Below are 19679 nucleotides of genomic sequence, written 5' to 3'. Positions count from 1 at the left end.
ACAAAAAAATTTAAAATGAGCAAAAGGACAACAAATTGTTGTGAATGAACACGTACACTTCCACTTAGAATAAATGTAAAGAACTTAGCATACGCATACAAAGAGTACACCACAAATAGGCACAAAAAGGAAAACAGAACCTTTACACAAGTGCTTGAACTTAATATTTTAACCGGCGAGTCCGGTTTGATAGCATCATTATTTTTCATCATGAAACAATTTTTTTGTTTTCTTTTCTTCAATGGAGGATCAAACGAAGCGGATAACAGAGATCCTCCCTGCCCTTTCTCGGAGCGGCGGCGCGTTGTCATATCAGTCGCAGCTGGAGTCAGGACTATAGCCAGTATGCTGCCTTCTCTGCGCATTAAGCCTAATTCCGTGACCGGGGCTTCGAGCGGCCAGATACATTGACGTGCCCCCGCCGGAGCTTGATGAGTCGGCAGCATGGCCTGGGCGTAATCTCCCAATCCCTGTCTTGGCCATGGCTGGCGGTGGCGCCTGGGCCCGCGCCTTGGCTCTGGCGGACTGCGTGGCTGCCATGTAACTTGGAACCGCGGCCCGTGGTCGGGCGGGCTCATCTTTGGAGTGGTAGGAGTAGCGAGTGGTCGGATTGATTGGGCTGGCTCTTCCAGGGTCCATCTCGACCGTCTTCTCCGAGAGGCCGTCCATGGCGGCCGTGGCCGTGACGTACGAGCTCACGGGTGGCGGCCGGAGGCCGCCACGCCTGGCCTCCCACTGCTCCACAGCCATCCACCGCTCAAGCCAGTTCCAGCCCCACTGGGGTTTCCCCTGCTCCGGCGGCCACTGCTGCAGCAGCCGTGAGAACGTGCCGTATTGCTATGGAATCGACATTTCAGTGACGGAAATAGTTACCTGATGCGTGCAAGTGTACGCGTAAGCGAGGGCTCTCTCGCGGCGGACCGCGGCTTCGTGCTTGCTCTGGGAGTCGGCGGAGACGGCGTCCATGCTCTGCTGTCGTCCGTCCCAACCCCTTAGCGGGCTCTTCATCGCGCACATGGGTCGTCGATTGGTTGCGTCCCCCTCTTCGCCGTCACCATCGTCGTCTTCTTCCACGTCGAGGCGGTGGTAATCCTGCGTCCCTCTGCTTTTCATGTGACTGAGGCGGTAGGTGTCGTGGTCAGTCGGGGAAGGGGAGAAGAGGAGGTTGCGGTGGGTGGTGGCGAGCTGGAGGCGGCGGGCGCGGACCAGGGCCTGCACGCGGACGAGCGACTGCATGCAGCGCAGGGTCGTGTACGCCTGTTTCCGGACCTGGTGGCCTCGCACCAGCGCCTGCAGCTTCACGAGTCCCCTCAACGCTCGCCGCGCTCGCCGTGCCTGCGCAACAATTGAGTGATGATAGTACAACTCTGCTTCCTTTGCTAGTTTTTACGCAACCAGTTAAGTATTTCTTCAATCACGGTTAGCGTTCTGTTCTTGCCATCAAACTGAAGGAATTTGAACGGTGCTAGATCATGTGAAATACCTGGCATTGCAACTTTTTTATTGGTAGGACGTTGAAGCGAGATAATTTTTCGTTCCAAGCGGTGTGCCAGTGGTGCATTTATGACAATACAAATTTAATCGGTTCATGTGCGCTCGCCAAAAATGCCCTTCGCAATGGGGCAATGGCAATGTTTGTAACAGCAAAGTTTCCGCAGTGAAAACGGGGAGCTTCGATTACACGTCTAATCGCGAACCGTAATGCGTAGAGAGAGAGAGAGAGAGAAGCAGGAGGAGGAAAGGAAAGGAAAGGAAAGATCGGAAACGCACCAAATAACCACGGTAGAAAGACTGGATGACGACCGCCGCGCGGTCTTTCTTCGACGTCCGCGAGCCGCCCGCCAGCCACACCGCTCTCGCCGCCGCCTCCGCGGCGGCCGCTGCAGCCCTCGTCGCCGCAGCTATCGCGCGGTCCCGTTCCACTACCACCACCCGATCATCCTCCTCCTCTTCCTCTTCCTCTTCCTCGCCGCCGCCGTGGTTGGTCGCATCCGGCGACGTCTCGACTGGGAAATGTTCCACGGACAAGATCTCGGAGGACACCTCATTGTTCTCCTCCGCTTCCGACGGCGCTGCCGCTGCGGCCGCCGCCGCCGCCTCCCTCTTCCTGTCCCTCTGAGGCGAACAAGAAAATCGGCACAGCGAACGTCAACCGGCATTTAAAGATCGAAGGCGACAGAACAATCCAAGAGAAGAGGAACATTACCCGGCGATTGGACGGCGAGTGGGTCGCCTCCTTGGACTTGAAGACCTTCTTCACCGTCGACAGCCAGCTCGTCTTCTTCCCCATCGATCGATCTCCGGAAGGACGACTGAGAGAGAGAGAGGGAAGGAGAGACCGGAATTGAAATTTCTGGTGGTGAGGAGGTGAGTTAGTTGCTAAAAGTGCTTGCTCTCGTGTTTGCCGTCGGGGCGCCGATGGAATTTATGGCGGTCACGAGGCCGCGTCTACCCCCGTTAGAGATGGATCCCATTTATAATCACGGTATTTTGCCATAATACGACGGTTCTAGCATTGGGAAATCAGTTATATTTTACCTCCATAAAAGACTTGATTCCAGATCTACCAAAGTAAACTTCAATTCATAGCATAGTTCTGAGTACCAATGCATCACTTATATAAATTTATTTCTTTTGTCCTTTTGGATGGATTTAATAGTTAGTGTATGAGATGTTGTCAATCTCAATAAAATTAAGATGAATTTCTCTATTATATGTTAGTCACTATTTATGTCATATAGATACCCATTATTTAGAGTACCATATGATATTTCTTCCGAATAAAAAATTTAGAAGGTTGGATATTGGACAACTTTTGAATTTGTCTCATCAATCTATGGGACTAGGCATCCATCTCTCCAAAATTAATTAGACCGAAAAATTCACACATGTAGTAAAAAACAAAACAACAAGATTACTTTGTATACTAAATTTTGAGAGAAATTTTGTTTTCATATATATATATATATATATATATATATATATATATATATATATATATATATATATATATATAGACGCTTTAATTATAATTTTTTTTGTTTGGTTAAAATAAATGAGTTGAATTTCTAGAATAGACAAGATAAAAATATAATTATTATTGAAAAAATAGAATACATAATTATTTATAGATTTTGTTTTAGTTTGATTTTAGTCTATCCAAAACCTGACACATTCGACCCATAAGAACGTTGTGTTCCTCTCACTTGTCTCCTATAAGTTTCCCATTCGATATATAGCAAATTGTTTCTCCCACACCTCCTAATAGCACCCTCCACATTTTGTCTCCCTTTGAAATGACTTTTATGCCCCTCTTTTTTAAAATAACAAGTTATTTGTATTTTTTCAATTTTATTTAGTTTTATTTTTTTAATCATTTTTTTTTATTAATTTTTTATTTCTTTTATATAATTTTTAAGATATATCATAATATCTCCCTTTCTTTAAATTACCTTCCTAATTTGATACTTAAATTACTTCCATCAAACTCTTAAGATATGTCAGAACCTCTCCTCCCTTTAAATTACCTTCCTCCAACCCTTGACACATGACACATGACACATGTCAAAACCTCTCACTCTTATTAAATTATTCACCCTCCAACCCTTGACATCTATCAAAGCACTCCTATCTTTAAATTACTTTTCTTCAATTCTTGACATATGTTAAAACCTCCCCTTCCTTACCCACCCTTCAATCCTTACATGTTGAAACACCCCTCTCCCTTTAAACTACTCCTTCCAACCATTGACACATGTCAGAACCTCTCCTCCTTTTAAATTACCCCTCCTTCCAACTCTTGACACATGTCAGAACCTCTCATCCTTTTAAATTACCCCTCCTTCCAACCCTTGACATATGTTAGAACCTCTCACTCTCTTTAAATTACTCATCCTCCAATCCTTGATGCATGTCAAAACACCTCCATTCCTTTAAATTACCCCCTTTAACCCTTGACACATGTCAAAACCTCTCGCTTAAATTACCCATCCTTCAACTCTTGACATATGTCAGAACCTCCCTCTTTAAATCCTCCTCTCACAATTCATTTTCAGTCACTCTTCAGTCACACCTCTCTCCACTGTTATCTCCCTCTCAACCTCTCTTTTTCTCTTCCTAGAACATAGGTATCTTGTTAGCAATTACTTTTCGTAATTCATAGAAGAAAATTATGGATAACTATTTTGGTTTATTTTCAGATAGTTGGTCAATTGAGAATGATGTTCCTAGTGGAGAGAGTATCTCCAACAACAGTCATGATTATACAGCTGAATTTACCCCAGATCAAGTTAGTTATTATCGTTGTTTTATGCATATTTGTTATTTATTTTATAAGTAGAGAAATTATGTTAAGATTGGATAATGTCATATTTATATGTTTTTGTTATATTTTTTTATATAGATATTTAAAATTAGAGAAGATATGATAAATTGGGTGAAGACAGTTGGTCTGAAGAATGATATTGTAACAGTTATTAAAAATTCTACTAATTTAAAAGGTGACAAGCTGCCAAAGTGTCATCTTGTGTGTAAAAAAGGTAAAAAGTATAAGTCACAATGATATCTAGTTGATGGGCAATCCTTAAAAAAAATACCGAGACTAAAAAAATGTGAATATATATTTGAGCTGCGAGGTATACCAATACCTTCAGATGGTGTGATGTGGAGTTTAAGGGTTGTCTGTGGTTTTTATAATCATCAATCAGTAGAATATATTGACGACCATGAGTACTCGTATAGGTTAAAACCAATAGAGAAAGAATTTATATTCGATATGGCCAACAACACCACACCTCATAAAATTAGTAGTATTTTGAAGGAAAGAGATCCGTCAAACACTACGGGGATTAAAAGTATTTACAATGTCATTTTCACAAATAAATTTGCTAAATGGAGTAACTTAAATTCTATTCAGTATGACTTGAAACAATTAATCAAGAAAAAATACCTCCATAATTACCGTACAAATCCAAACACCAACGAAATCATATAGATATTCTTTGGGTTCATCCAAAAAGTCTAGAGCTGTTTATTAACTTTTCATCAGTGTTGATCATTGATGTCACATACAAGACCAATGAGTATTGGATACCACTATTGGAGGTTGTGAGTCTTGTTGGCGCAGCGGGGCCGGCAAGAGGAGGTGAATTGGTTGAAAAAGAAAATAATACCTTTCCCATTCTTTCAACTCAAATTAAAAGCAACAATAATAATAACTTAAATTAACAACTAAAAAGATGAGGCACACTATTTACTTGGTTATTGTTAATCCAAGAGCAATGAAAAGCTCTAAAAGATCTCCTTCATGTACGCGAAAAAGCCTCTTACAATCGTTAAATGCTCAGACAATTGCTAGGAAAAGAATACAGGAGTTGATTGTTGATTTCCTAGGTCCAGGGGTCTTTTTATAACCCTTGGAAAATCTTATCCGTGGCTTGAGGGCGCCTTCCATAGAATTGGAAGGTGCCTCTAGCGAGGCACCAGTAGATAAAAGTTTATCCACTGCCAACGACAAAATCTACTTGGTCGAAGGCACCTTCCATGTACATTGAAGGCGCCTTCCATGAAGGGTTGAAGGCGTCTTCCATGCACATTGAAGGCGCCTTCCAGCAGAAGGCTTCAGTAACTACCGAGCTTCACTCTCTTCCTCTGGCTCTTTCGGTTTGGTGATTTTGCTCAACCGAAATAAGGCTCACCTGAACCCATTTTTTGGCCTTCTCCTCAAGCAAGCTTCCGCTCCAACTTCTCGTCCATCGGAACGTCACGCACGCCCTTCTCATCCATCGGTGTATTCTTCCGCAGCACCTTGTCACTTGGATGTACTGAGCTTGTCGGCTCCCTTCCTGTGTCATCCTTCTCGCTAGTTGCGTCTTCCGCTCGACTTCTTGTGTTCCTAAGTTCCTATACACTTAGACACAAGCATCGATCACAACATAACCTAACTCAACTTGGTTGATCACATCAAAATTATCACGGGGCTCAACAATTTTCTTCTTTTTGATGTGCATCAACCCAAGTTCAAGTTAGGGTAAAAAAAACCAAATTGCAATAACATAAGTTTTGTAAAGAAATTGCAAAATTAAGTTAAGCATTAACATGCATTAAGTTGCAAAATTAAATTAGGCAATAAAATGTGATTTTAAAAAAGTTTCCCTTACTCCCCTTAAACTTGTAACTATTTCTCCCCCTTTGATCACATAAAAAAAATAGGGAAAAGTAACATAGAAAGATAGAAAATTTTGAAATTCAATTTTAGGAGTAGTTAAAAAATAATAATTTTAAATAGAATTTTGAACAATTTTTCACAAAAAAAAAATCATAAAGACATACTTTGACATAAAAAACTTAACTTATTAGTTAGTCAATTAAACATTTATTCCAATAATTGGCTTCTAGGCTGTGGCAAGACACTAGACCTTCTTAGATATTGGAGGTTGTGGATCTTGTTGGCGCAGCGGGGCCGGCAAGAGGAGGTGAATTAGCTGAAAAATAAAATAATACCTTTCCCATTCTTTCAACTCAAATTAAAAGCAACAATACTAATAACTTAAATTAACAACTAAAAAGACGAGGCACACTATTTACTTGGTTATTGTTAATCCAAGAGCAATGAAAAACTCTAAAAGATCTCCTTCATGTAGGCGAAGAAGCCACTTACAATCGTTAAATGCTCAGACAGTTGCTAGGAAAAGAATACAGGCCAGAGTTGATTGTTGATTTCCTAGGTCCAGGGGTCTTTTTATAACCCTTGGAAAATCTTATCCGTGGCTTGAGGGCGCCTTCCATAGAGCTGGAAGGTGCCTCCAGCGAGGCACCAGTAGATAAAAATTTATCCACTGCCAACGAAAAAATCTACTTGGTCGAAGGCGTCTCCATGTACATTGAAGGCACCTTCCATGAAGGGTTGAAGGCGTCTTCCATGCACATTGAAGGCGCCTTCAAGTGCTTGAAGGCGCCTTCCAGTAGAAGGCTTCAGTAACTACCGAGCTTCACTCTCTTCCTCTGGCTCTTTCGCTTGGGTGATTTTGGTCAACCGAAATAGGGCTCACCTGAACCCATTTTTTGGCCTTCTCCTCGAGCAAGCTTCCGCTCCAGCTTCTCGTCCATCGGAACATCACGCACGCCCTTCTCATCCACCGGTGTACTCTTCCACAGCACCTTGTCACTTGGATGCACTGAACTTGTCGGCTCCCTTCCTGTGTCATCCTTCTTGTTAGTTGCGTCTTCCGCTCGACTTCTTGTGTTCCTAAGTTCTTACACACTTAGACACAAGGATCGAACACAACATAACCTAACTCAACTTGGTTGATCACATCAAAACTACCATGGGGCCCAACAATTTTCTCCATTTTGATGTGCATCAACCCAAGTTCAAGTTAGGGTAAAAAAATAACCAAATTGCAATAACATAAGTTTTGTAAAGAAATTGCAAAATTAAGTTAAGCATTAACATGCATTAAGTTGCAAAATTAAATTAGGCAATAAAATGTGATTTTAAAAAAGTGTCCCTTACTCCCCTTAAACTTCTAACTATTTCTCTCCCTTTGATCACATCAAAAAAAATAGGGAAAAGTAACATAGAAAGATAGAAACTTTTGAAATTCAATTTTAGGAGTAGTTAAAAAATAATAATTTCTAAATAATTTCAAATAGAATTTTGAACAATTTTTCACAAAAAAAAAAATTCATAAAGACATACTTTGACATAAAAAACTTTAACTTGTTAGTTAGTCAATTAAATATTTATTCCAATAATTGACTTTTAAGCTGTGGCAAGACACTAGACCTTCTTAGATATTGGAGCAACAATCACTTTCTTAGACAAAGTCTTTTAAAAAATTAATATTTAATCTCCTTTCTGGCATTTTTACCCTTTTAAAAATTAAAAGAATTTAGTCTAAGTATGATCTTGGAAACCAATATAAGTTCCTTCCTACTGGATTAATCAGAAATTTTGGAGTTATATAATTTCTTGGGATCTTTCTAATTTAACCCTTATGAAATCATAAATACCAGTTTAACTTACCGATAGATTTAACATTTGAATAATTAGAGGAATTTGTGCCTGCGGAATTTTGTTTAAATAATTCTACTTTTTCTTTTAATCTTTAATTTTCTAATTTTAATCTATCTAATTTTTTTTTTTCAAATCAATGTTTCCTTTTTATAATTTTACCAAATCCTTGGAAAGAATTTTAATGAAATTAAAAGACTACTTGGGAGATAGTGCACGTACCTCACTTACTTTATGTTCTGATGCTCTCCCTTCGTCGCAACTTTCTTCTATTGATTCTCCCCCTTCATCGATGCTCATTTCTGAGCTGCTTTCATCTTCTTCTTAGTGGTCAGCCAGTAGAGCTAGTCCGGAAAAGACCTCGATCTCGGACTTAGAGGATGATGATTCATCCCATGTGACCTTCAAGTTCTTGTGCTTTAGTCTATTGCCCTTGTCTTTCTCCTTCTTCTTTAGTTTAGGGCATTCATCTTTGATGTGCCCTTCCCCTTGGCAATTGTAGCATCGGACTTTTCTTTTACTTCGAAAGTGCTTCTGTGCTTGTGACTTATTAAATTTATTAGATTTAATGTATTTATTGAATTTTCTTACCATTAGAGCCGCTTTGTCTTCATCGATTAATGCTTCGGAGTCTTGATCTTCCGTTCTTGCCTTTAGGATAATGTCCTGACTCGATCCCTTTCTTTGTCCTGTACACTGAGATTCGTTTAATTCGAAAATGGAAAAGGGATTTTCTAAAGTACTCACCTCGAGATCTTTGGATATATAGTAGAAGTCTACTATAGATGTCCATTCTGGTGTTCTTGGGAACGCATTTAATGCATATCTTTGTGCGTGCCGATTAGTTACCGATTCTCCGAGGTTTGTTAATCCAGTGATAAACTCCTTGATTCTTCCATGTAGATGTGCTACTGACTCTCCTTTAACCATCAGTAGGTTCGTCAGTTGGTTCCGAAGCAAGTCCCGTCTCGTAAGATTTGTTTTGGAAGTTCCTTCATGCAGCTCCAGGAACTTCTCCCAAAGTTCCTTTGCTGATTCGTACTCACCGATCCTATTCACTTCCTGGGGTGGAAGTACGCTAAGTAGGTGGAACTCGACTCGTCCGTTTGCTACGAAGTTTGTTTGCTCCTTCTTGGTCCATTAATGTTATTCCTTTTCATTTCCTTGGGAGCTTTGGGAGCTACAAAATCATATTTAATTATTAATAGTATTTCAAAATCAATTTTGAAAAATACCTCCATGCATTTCTTCCAAGACGTAAATTCTCCCTCGAACATCGGTGGGAAGATTGTTGGTCCGACCATCGTTTCAGTGCTTCAATCGGCGGTTAGTCATTTTGAGGTTGTTAGGCTCTGATACCACTTGTTGGCACAGCAGGGTCGGCAAGAGGAGGTGAATTGCCTGAAAAAGAAACCAATATCTTTCTCGTTCTTTCAACTCAAATTAAAAGCAACAATAATAATAACTTAAATTAACAACTAAAAAGACGAGGCCCACTATTTACTTGGTTACAACCTAGGTGGTTGTTAATCCAAAGGTAATGAAAAGCTCTAAAAGATCTCCTTCGTGTAAGTAGAGAAGCCTCTTACAATCGTTAAATGCTCAGACAGTTGCTAGGAAAAGAATACAGGAGTTGATTGTTGATTTCCTAGGTCCAGAGGTCTTTTTATAGCCCATGGAAAATTTTATCCGTGGCTTGAGGGGGCCTTCCATAGAGCTGGAAGGCGCCTCTTGCGAGGCGCCAGTGGATAAAACTTCATTCACTACCAACGACAAAATCTGCCTGGTCGAAGGCGCCTTCTATGTACATTGAAGGCGCCTTCCATAAAGGGTTAAAGGTGCCTTCCATGCACATTGAAGGTGTCTTCCATAAAGTCTTGAAGGCGCATTCCAGCATAAGGCTTCAGCAGTTACAAAGCTTCACTCTCTTCCTCTGACTCTTCTTCTTGGGTGATTTTGGCCAACCGAAATAGGGCTCACTCGAAACGTCGCACACGCCTTTCTCGTCCACCGGTGTATTCTTCCGCAGCACCTCATCTCTCGGATACACCGAGCTCATCGACTCCCTTTCCGTGATATCCTTCTCGCTAACTGCATCTTCCGCTCGACTTCTTATGTTCCTAAGCTCCTGCACACTTGACACAAGGATCAAACACAACAGAACCTAACTCAACTTAGTTGATCGCATCAAAACTATCACGAGGTCCAACAGGTATCACATCCACAACGTGAACTTACTCACTTATGTTCGCATATCTTAGTAATGAGAGGACAGAACAACTGACATGGACATTAGGTACCTTAAAGAAGTGGATGCTTGAAAAGGAAGCATCGTTGTCATTGGTGTTTGTTTTAGATTAAGATTTGACGCTTATTAATGCCATTGAAATATGTTTTCCCAATGCACATCACATCATTTATATTTGGCACACAAACCAGTGTGTAATGAAGAAATGTGCCTCTATGCTTGGTCAGGAGTGGTGACGTTTTTATGCGTTATGACATTCACTCATTAATTAATCGACACAGTGATCTTACTAACAGAAGTGGAATGTCATACGAGAGGAGTATCAATGATTCAAGAGTGTTCTAAATTACCTTTGGGAGACATGGTTACACCCTTACAAAAAGTGGTTTGTTTCAGCATGGGTTGATACATATATGCACCTCGGGAGTAATTCAAATTAAAGGTATAGTCACTTTATAGCTTTATTATTTCAATTTTGTTCATTATTATATTATTTCAATTTTTTTCATTATTAAAACACAATGTATTTTTTTATTACAGGGTAGAGTATGCATATGCTAGACAGAAGTTATACTTGGAAGATACCATATCATCCCTACAAACATCTTTTGAAAAAATACATAAGATGTTGAGAATTCAGTTCAGAGATATTAAGAAGTTGTTCGAGAGATCTCTCAACATTCCACGCTATTAACATTTATATGATGACATTTTCAGTCAAATAATGTGTCATATTTCATTAGAGGCAATAAAGTTAATTTTTGGTCAGTTAAAATGTGTTGAGGAAGCATCTCACTAGCTAGCTAACAGATGTAATTGTTCTATCAAAATTATATACGACCTGCCATGCGAGCACGATCTTGCACATTACCATTACTTTTTCATTCCAATTCCACTACAAAGTAACAATGCTCATTGGAGGAGATTGTTTATGCACGTACATCAATTTAATGACGAGGGAGCACGACCTAACAGGATATCCCACATTGTTGAAAAAATGTGGAACCACCACATCAGCAGCCCCCCAGAGCCAGTTCCACGGATATGTAGGGAGGTAAATGCAGGTACACAGCTGAAAGCGCATAGCCGAGACGCTAACCTCAGGCAATGACACCCCGAGGATCGAACCTTGGACCTCTCGACCATGAAACCATGCGCCCCCAGCTGTGCTACGCCCTGGGGACGATATCCCATGTTGTTGTGATATTAGATGGGATGGATCCACATATGCGAGAGCATGTGATAGACAAGTTTTTTTGATATGATAGATCCATCTCAAAGTATAGTTCGAGCCCCTTCGTACAACACAGAACATAGAGGTCGACCTGCAGGTAGAGATGAGTAAAGTAGACGTCACATACCTTTTTTTCCAGATGCATCCACTTCAGGATCTAGGGTCTCTTAACCGATTGCAACATCTTGAGAGAGAGTAAGACGTGGAAGGGGGTCGAAAGTTCATAATACTCAAACAACCCATGATCACTTTCTAGTTCCACTCATCCATGATACTTATATTGAGGAATTGTCTGTGCCTTTGCAGAGTTATATTTCTCACACTGTTGATGTTTAATCTGACGACCATTGTGGATTCAGGGTAATAACTGCACTAATTGGGTATGGTGAAGAAGATTGATTTCAAGTACGATTCGAGTTTATAGAACATATTCAATAAAATAAGGATCTATATGATCAACTTTATCCAGATCAAAATTTGGTAGTCAATCTATTATTTTCGTTGAATTGGTTCGAGCCGTAGGCACCAGAAATGTATTGGATGAACTCTATACCTTTGGAATTGTCATTACATCAAGGTAAAATCTTGTACTGCATACATTTGGTGAGAATGTTGAGAGTTGTTTTACTCACTTGCCATTAAGAACTTCTCTAGTTCCAAACCAAGAGTATTGAGAAATAGCTATTGCTCATGTTGGCAATCACTTTGTGCAAGTTTTCTTGCACCCTCATCACCCTGTACCACCCATTATTCCAACGTAGTGGTGGCAACATTTATTGTATAAAGTTAAAGGATGAGTCACTCGTTATAAGACACATGTTCATTTGTAATACGAAGTAATATGTATACTACCGAACGCGTCGGGAACGGAATTTGGAGGTAATATTAATTAAAAATTTTATTTTTATATATTTTCGTGTATTTTTTTATATTATTATATGTACTCTTCATTTGGAAAAAAATATTTGTTCATAAACTATAAATGTGTTTACTATTAATTATTAGTATTTTTGTTACTTTTATATATATAATTTTTATTTTGATCCATATTTTTAAATTTTTTACAAATAATAACTCTTGAAATCTATAACTAAAAAATAAATAAAACATTATCAACATATAATAACAAAATTATTAAAAAGAGAGATAAAACTGATAAAAAAAAGAAAATTGATAAAAAAAAATGGTTAAAAAAATAAAATCAATAAAATAAAATAAAATAAAAAAGGGAAACATAAGGGTACAAGTCGTCCGGATCCTCTGTCTCCAAATTTTTCTGTCCGCGAGTCCTCTGTCGATCGAACGAACCAGATTACATCTCAAGGCATCATGACATTCTTAAGATGTGTGCAGTATCCTCGTGATGTGTAAGGTATCCTTGAGATGTAATATGTTCTGTTCGATGGATAAGAAGATACGAGGATAGAAAAATTTAAGGATAGAGCATCAAAACTCGCTACAAGTGTAAACAATTTTAAAATTAGGGTGGGACCGGGAGGTGCTATGTCAAAAGCACCTCTCGGTATATAAAAGACAGCTTGGCGTTGGACGCTAGGGTTTCCGCTATTTTTTCTCAGCGAGAGAATCTGAAGTTAGTCGAGGTACGTTTCCAAACCCCTTTTCCGTTCCTCAACTCGAATTTGTGTTTTTTCGTTGTCTTTCTGAGTTCTGGATTTGTTGATTATGAGTAATTTGGTCTCCGGTGTCCTCGTAGATCAGGGATTGCGTCGCCTAGCGTGGGTAGGTCTTCGTTCTCTCAATCATGGCGGATCGGCTGACGCGTATCGCTATCGTCAGCTCTGATCGATGCAAGCCGAAGAAGTGCCGCCAGGAGTGCAAGAAGAGTTGCCCAGTCGTTAAAACGGGTTCTTAGATCCTTGCTTGCCTATAGGCAACGCTATTTATTCAAAACGTTCATTTTTAATACTTATTTATTGGATGCTTTTCTCAATTCAACAAAAATTTTGTACTATTCATTTTGGCGTTTGTATCTCGAAGTTCATGCCCTGTTTCTTAGATATGTTGTTAGCTTGTATATATTGCGAGTAACTTATTGAGTCAAAGTTTTGATTTTTCATGTTTTTCAGAGACATAATCGATCTCGAAGTTGGATATGCATTTGCTATGCCTCTAAAATTTTCAGATAAATTCTATTTATGGTTACAATTAAGAGCCAAGTTCTGGTTAGATTAAAGTTTTTCAATCTTTAGGCAGTGGAGGAAGGGGAGCTTTGGCGCAACGGTAAAGTTGTTGCCATGTGACCAAAAAGGTCACGGGTTCGAATCCTGGAAACAAGCTCTTGCAAAAAGCAGGGTAAGACTGCGTACAATGGATCCTTCCCCGGGACCCCGCATGGCGGGAGCTTCGTGCACCGGATTGTCCTTTTTTTTTTTTTAATCTTTAGGCAGTGGAAGGGGCTAAAAAATTTGTAGTTGATTTCACATCTCCCAATGGTAACAATCATAACAACCACCTGTAGTTTGTGCTTACTAAAATTTCATGTGAGTAAGGCAAAACCTTGAGTCTGGTTCAGCATGATTTAACAAATTTATAAAACCAGATGTTATTTTCCTTTTCTTTCATAGGCAACTGCTGAAATTGATTAAACAGTCTGAATTAGAAAATAATTGCACTGGGGTCTTTCTTATTGATCACCGCCATATTCATGAACATGTTTAAACAATATTACAAAATTAGTCATCATTAATTTAATGATTTGTATTTAAGAGATTTTTTCGTCCACTTCTGTTTAGAGTTCTAGCATCCAGTTCTGTCATAGTACCAGAATACAGAATCTTCTATTATGATTTGAATGCTGATTTTTTATTGTGTTTTATACTTATTTGTTTATGGGAATCATATTGTTTTGTTTTTCAATTGATTTAACAGGAAAGCTTTGTATAGAAGTAACTTCTGCCTCAAAAATTGCTTTCGTTTCCGAGGAGTTATGCATTGGATGTGGTATCTGCGTCAAGGTCTCATAGTTTTCCTTTTAATTTAATTATAAATTTTATGACATTGAGCATCTTCGAGACTTATCTATGTCTTTGAACTTTGAAATTATTTTATATCTGGTTGTAGAAATGCCCATTTGAGGCCATTCAGATTATCAACCTACCAAAGGACTTGGATAAAGATACAACCCACCGTTATGGACCAAACACATTCAAACTTCATAGGTAAGTGAAATCTTTATGTTATAATATAGTCTATCGTTTTTTGCTTTTATTGTTTTTCCTGTAATGGATGGTACTTATACAGGTTGCCAGTTCCAAGACCAGGACAAGTTCTAGGCCTGGTTGGGACAAATGGTATTGGTAAGTCTACTGCACTCAAAGTATTAGCTGGGAAGTTGAAACCTAATTTGGGGCGATTCAATGTAATTAACTATTCTGAGGCTCTTCTTATTTTGGTTTCCATTATAGTATATATAAGTGTTATTTATTTTTCTTTCTTCGTAGAATCCTCCTGATTGGCAAGAAATTTTGACATATTTTCGGGGCTCTGAGCTTCAGAATTATTTCACTCGTATACTAGAGGACAATCTAAAGGTGCTCAAAACCATGTTTTGCTTCTATTTCTGTCCTTATTTAATAGTAGGCTATGTACCTGGTGGATGATTAGTTCCATCTATGCACATTCGATAACCTAATGAACCTTTTCATTTAGTTTTGATTGGGACTTTATCTGTTCTCAAGCTGGTTTCTTAAAGCCTAAAATTTTTTCCCCTGGAAGATATTTTGGTCAAGTTTCTTCATTGTGAATTCAATTGTTCATCAGATGGTTGGGAAAAATGATTTCGACTGATTTGCATAAGGCAACCATGTCTGGATATTAAAAGTCAATTTTTTAGCCATTTTAGTGTATTCTCTCATGCGTAACTACTTATATTTGCTAGATAACATCAACTATCTGTGAGAACCTTTTCAGTTCAAGAATGAAAATACGATAATTACGAAGATTCATGCAAGGACCAAAATTTATTTGGTTTGGGACACTGGGTAGAGGTAGCTTATGATGAAAATTTGAACATAAGAAGCAATTATGTAATTGCTTTGCGGTACAACAGTTTATTCTTTCAGTTAATGCTTCTAAATTTTTGGACATTTAAAAAGGCATGTAAAAATACCTATTTGAATGTTTATTGTTTTAATATTATTTTGGGAACGAAATACTTACACATATTCCAGTATATATCAGCTTTATTGACTATGCTTAGTATAATAATATATAGTGCCTTGACTTTTCATGCGCTTTTTTTTTTTTTGCATGATGTAGGCAATCATCAAACCACAATATGTGGATCACATTCCAAAAGCTGTTCAAGGGAATGTGGGCCAAGTTCTTGACCAAAAAAATGAGAGAGACATGAAGGCTGAACTATGTGCTGACCTGGAGTTAAATCAAGTTATTGATCGAAATGTGGGAGATTTATCTGGCGGGGAATTGCAAAGATTTGCTATTGCAGTGGTTGCAATACAAAATGCAGAGATATATATGTTTGATGAGCCTTCAAGCTATCTTGATGTAAAGCAGAGGCTTAAAGCAGCACAAGTTGTACGCTCCCTGCTTAGGCTTAACAGGTATCAGTTCCTTGTTTTTTAAGTGTTTTTGTGAGTTTGACATTAAATTCCCCAACTCTCTTAATTTGTTTTTGCTCAGCTATGTGATTGTTGTTGAGCACGACCTGAGTGTATTGGACTACTTGTCCGATTTTATTTGTTGCTTGTACGGGAAGCCAGGTGCTTATGGAGTTGTTACACTTCCCTTCTCTGTGCGAGAAGGGATCAACATTTTCTTGGCTGGCTTTGTTCCAACAGAAAATCTCCGGTTTAGAGATGAATCACTAACATTTAAGGTAGAACCTAGTATTAGTGGAAAACATATGGCACAAAAAACATCTATTATCATCTTTTATGCTATTGCATCATTTAGGTTGCTGAGACTCCCCAAGAAAGTGCTGAGGATATACAGACGTATCAACGTTATCGATATCCTACCATGACTAAAACCCAAGGGAACTTCAAGCTCAAAGTGATTGAGGGTGAATTTACTGATTCTCAGATAATTGTAATGCTGGGTGAGAATGGGACTGGAAAGACAACATTTATAAGGATGCTGGTAATTAACATCTTTTACTTCTCTGCTTTTTTTTTCCTTGTTGCACCATCTAATGTTTGCTGAGTGACAATTTGTCTATGAATTCCCCTCCTGAATTATATAGTTATTATACTCCTAAATGAGCATATTAATTACTTTGATATTGATGATCATTGCAATGGACTGAAAAGTAAATGGGAGTTGTATCATGATATAAGGTGTTTGCTCTTTGGAACTGGAATTTGAATCGTGTGTAGATTCATTAGTTTAAAAATAATTCATATGCCATATTTTGCTTGTTTGTAATTTAGTTTTATGGATGTTTTAGAAATCTTCCTGCTGCGAACAACCCTGGTCTTGATTTGCTTCTGTTACTAGAGACCTAATAAGTTTGTGGTACACAAGAAGCTTTGATTTCATTTTGCTCACCTTGTTTACATTTGACAATTTTCAGGCAGGATTACTGAAGCCTGATGCGGTGGAAGATTCAGATGTTGAAATACCTGAATTTAATGTTTCATACAAGCCTCAGAAAATTAGTCCAAAGTTTCAATCAACTGTTAGACATTTGCTGCATCAGAAAATACGGGATTCTTATTTGCATCCGCAATTTGTCTCTGATGTCATGAAACCATTGCAAATTGAACAATTAATGGATCAAGAAGTTGTGAATCTTTCTGGTGGAGAATTACAACGAGTTGCATTATGTTTGTGTCTTGGGAAGGTTTGCCTTTCTAGAATTTATTTCTTCTTTATGTTAGATTGATTTTAGGGTAAATTATAGAAATATATAATATGGCTTAGTAAGTATTGAGATTCTAGTACTATTTTATAAATGTCTCTGATAGCCAAGGAATTCCAATTTTCCTTTAGATTCTCGTTAAGTTGCATTTGACCACTATTCAAATGAATTGCAGACTAGAATATGCATTTTTCATCTCTGGTAATCTTTTTGTGAGATACTGATTCATGTACATTTGTCCAGCCTGCAGATATTTATCTGATAGATGAACCAAGTGCTTATCTTGATTCGGAGCAGCGTATTGTTGCCTCAAAGGTAATTAAAAGGTTCATCCTGCATGCAAAGAAAACAGCTTTTGTCGTCGAGCATGATTTCATCATGGCAACCTACTTAGCTGATAAAGTCATTGTTTATGAGGGGAGGCCTTCTATTGATTGTGTTGCTAATGCACCTCAGTCTTTGGTATCTGGGATGAACCTATTCTTATCTGTAAGTACCAATCAAATGCCATCTTTAATTTCTTTCATCTATAGAAAATGTTTGCTGCCATTTTCTTGTATGTAGTCTTATGTAGTGCTATTGGTTAGTTAGTTTTTCGCATAAATATTAATATATGTAAATAAAGCACATACATTGGTTTTGTTAGATCTGCCAGTGATCGAGGGAGTTCTTTCAGATGCTGACTCATCTGCTCTACTGTCTTTGGCTTTGTTACAAATATTCTTTTTTGATTTCACTGCCTTATGCTCTTTTTATACATGTCTTCTGAATCATGCTTTTCATAAATATCTCCACCTTTGGCAAACGATATATCATTTCTCAACCTTCCTTGCAGCATCTCGATATTACTTTCCGGCGTGATCCAACTAACTACAGGCCCAGAATAAACAAGTTGGACTCTACCAAAGATCGAGAACAGAAAGGTGCTGGATCTTACTACTACCTTGATGATTAATCAAAAGTTTTGCTCGGCTACAAAGGTTCGTGTTGTCCTTGTTCCCTCTACCTGTGTACTTTCTGTTTGTGCTTCGAACCATGGTTATGAAAATTGAACTGGAGATCCAACCAGAAAAGTTCCAGAATACTATTTCACTAGTTGAACTAGTTGGTCAACTGGTTCAATTTAATTGCATATCAAATTCAGTACCAAGCCAGACATGCTAAATGATCGGCTAGCCCAATCTACTCAATTGCTTGAAAACTATAACAATCCTAAATTTTATTATAAAAAACACATTTATTACGTTTACCAAAATAAATATTTGTAATATCTTAGGAACGTAAAAAATAAGTATATGCATAAAAGACATCTTTACTTATCTAATATTAAAGTAGAGAAATTGGTTTGTCAAAATAAGCATTTCAAGAACTTTCAGAATAATAATATCCACATCTGATCCCGTTGTATGGCTTTCTTTTTAGTTGGTCGGGCTGGCTGATCCTCACCGGTTTTTAATAACCATGCTTTGAACAATGCCATATATTGGTTGTCTGTATAGGTGTTCATCCTCAAATGTGTGCATACTTTTTTTCTTCTCCAAGCAAAACACATGTTCTACAACACTGAGCTACATTGTCTTGCAGACCTATTCATCTTCGCTCCTTTTTTTTATCCTGAGGTTGAAACTCTTCGGCAAACAGTTCATTACCAAAGGCGGCAGATTCAGAATTCTTTCCTTGCTATCTTCATGAAGTAACTTGAAGATGCTGCTTTTCTGATTATTGCGAGCCTACTTGAGAATAATAAACCATTACCAACCAAATGATGTATTGATTATCAAAGTTGATTTCTTCTAAACTGTCACTTATGTATTCACATATTTGTTTCTTTGTATGTATGACCGAAACCTTTCTAAACGTCTGGTGTCATTGTTTCAGCTGTTTGGGAAGTAATTTTTAAGTATTTTTGTTGGATGTGGTATAGACTACCCGTTGGTACTTTATGTAAGGTTTGTTGATGTAGATCTGCTTACATGGGAGGAAAGGAAGCAGAACATAGATTGAATGGACGGCCGTGGGTAGGATTAACTGAGTTCAGTATAATTGGCCGCATTGGCATTCCAATAACGAGATAGTGACTGAATTTAACATTAGAAAAAGGCTTTGGAAGATTGGTTTTGCAAGCTTGTTATTATATTCATACAATAAAGATAAAACAATAATTTCTCAAAGGGTGCAGCCAAGATTTTGGATTGCCCGAAAGGTGCTCCTAAGAATGCCTAAAACGCGTAATTCTTTTCCATTTTATTTCTAACTTTTTCTTCTATTTCTTATCTCCTATCCAACAACTTTCCTTTCTGTTTGTGTTTTTTCCTCCTAAATTAAATTAAATTAAAATTTT

At 38.4% G+C, this 19679-nt stretch overlaps 2 protein-coding genes across 5 annotated transcripts; one reads left to right on the top strand and one right to left on the bottom strand.

The window, feature by feature from the left end:
* Positions 1-47: 47 nt before the first annotated feature.
* LOC122047741 (protein IQ-DOMAIN 21-like) lies at positions 48-2455 on the bottom strand. Of its 2 annotated transcripts, none has more exons than XM_042609198.1 (4): positions 2207-2455; positions 1771-2115; positions 874-1335; positions 48-807 (listed from the first exon to the last, which is right to left on the bottom strand). In XM_042609198.1, exons 1-4 carry the CDS (start codon positions 2288-2290, stop codon positions 313-315), a joined length of 1386 nt encoding a protein of 461 aa, XP_042465132.1. In that variant the 5' UTR covers positions 2291-2455; the 3' UTR covers positions 48-312. The 2 variants fall into 2 exon arrangements, with proteins under 2 accessions (XP_042465132.1, XP_042465133.1); XM_042609199.1 differs by having other exon boundaries at positions 48-804.
* Positions 2456-13036: 10581 nt separating this feature from the next.
* Positions 13037-19252, top strand: LOC122047739 (ABC transporter E family member 2). Of its 3 annotated transcripts, none has more exons than XM_042609195.1 (13): positions 13037-13097; positions 13211-13361; positions 14386-14471; positions 14578-14675; positions 14758-14875; positions 14958-15047; positions 15775-16079; positions 16159-16354; positions 16432-16617; positions 17051-17320; positions 17582-17827; positions 18174-18318; positions 18923-19252. In XM_042609195.1, exons 2-12 carry the CDS (start codon positions 13259-13261, stop codon positions 18291-18293), a joined length of 1818 nt encoding a protein of 605 aa, XP_042465129.1. In that variant the 5' UTR covers positions 13037-13097; positions 13211-13258; the 3' UTR covers positions 18294-18318; positions 18923-19252. The 3 variants fall into 3 exon arrangements, with proteins under 3 accessions (XP_042465129.1, XP_042465130.1, XP_042465131.1); XM_042609196.1 differs by having other exon boundaries at positions 13055-13097; positions 13216-13361; XM_042609197.1 differs by lacking the exons at positions 13037-13097; positions 13211-13361; positions 14386-14471 and having other exon boundaries at positions 14590-14675; positions 14758-14813.
* Positions 19253-19679: the final 427 nt, after the last annotated feature.

This window comes from Zingiber officinale, chromosome 2B (assembly GCF_018446385.1).
Source record: "Zingiber officinale cultivar Zhangliang chromosome 2B, Zo_v1.1, whole genome shotgun sequence".
Classification (NCBI taxonomy): Eukaryota; Viridiplantae; Streptophyta; class Magnoliopsida; order Zingiberales; family Zingiberaceae; genus Zingiber; species Zingiber officinale.
The sequence above is the reverse complement of the archived record's forward strand: the minus strand, read 5'-3'. Positions and strand labels throughout refer to the sequence as shown.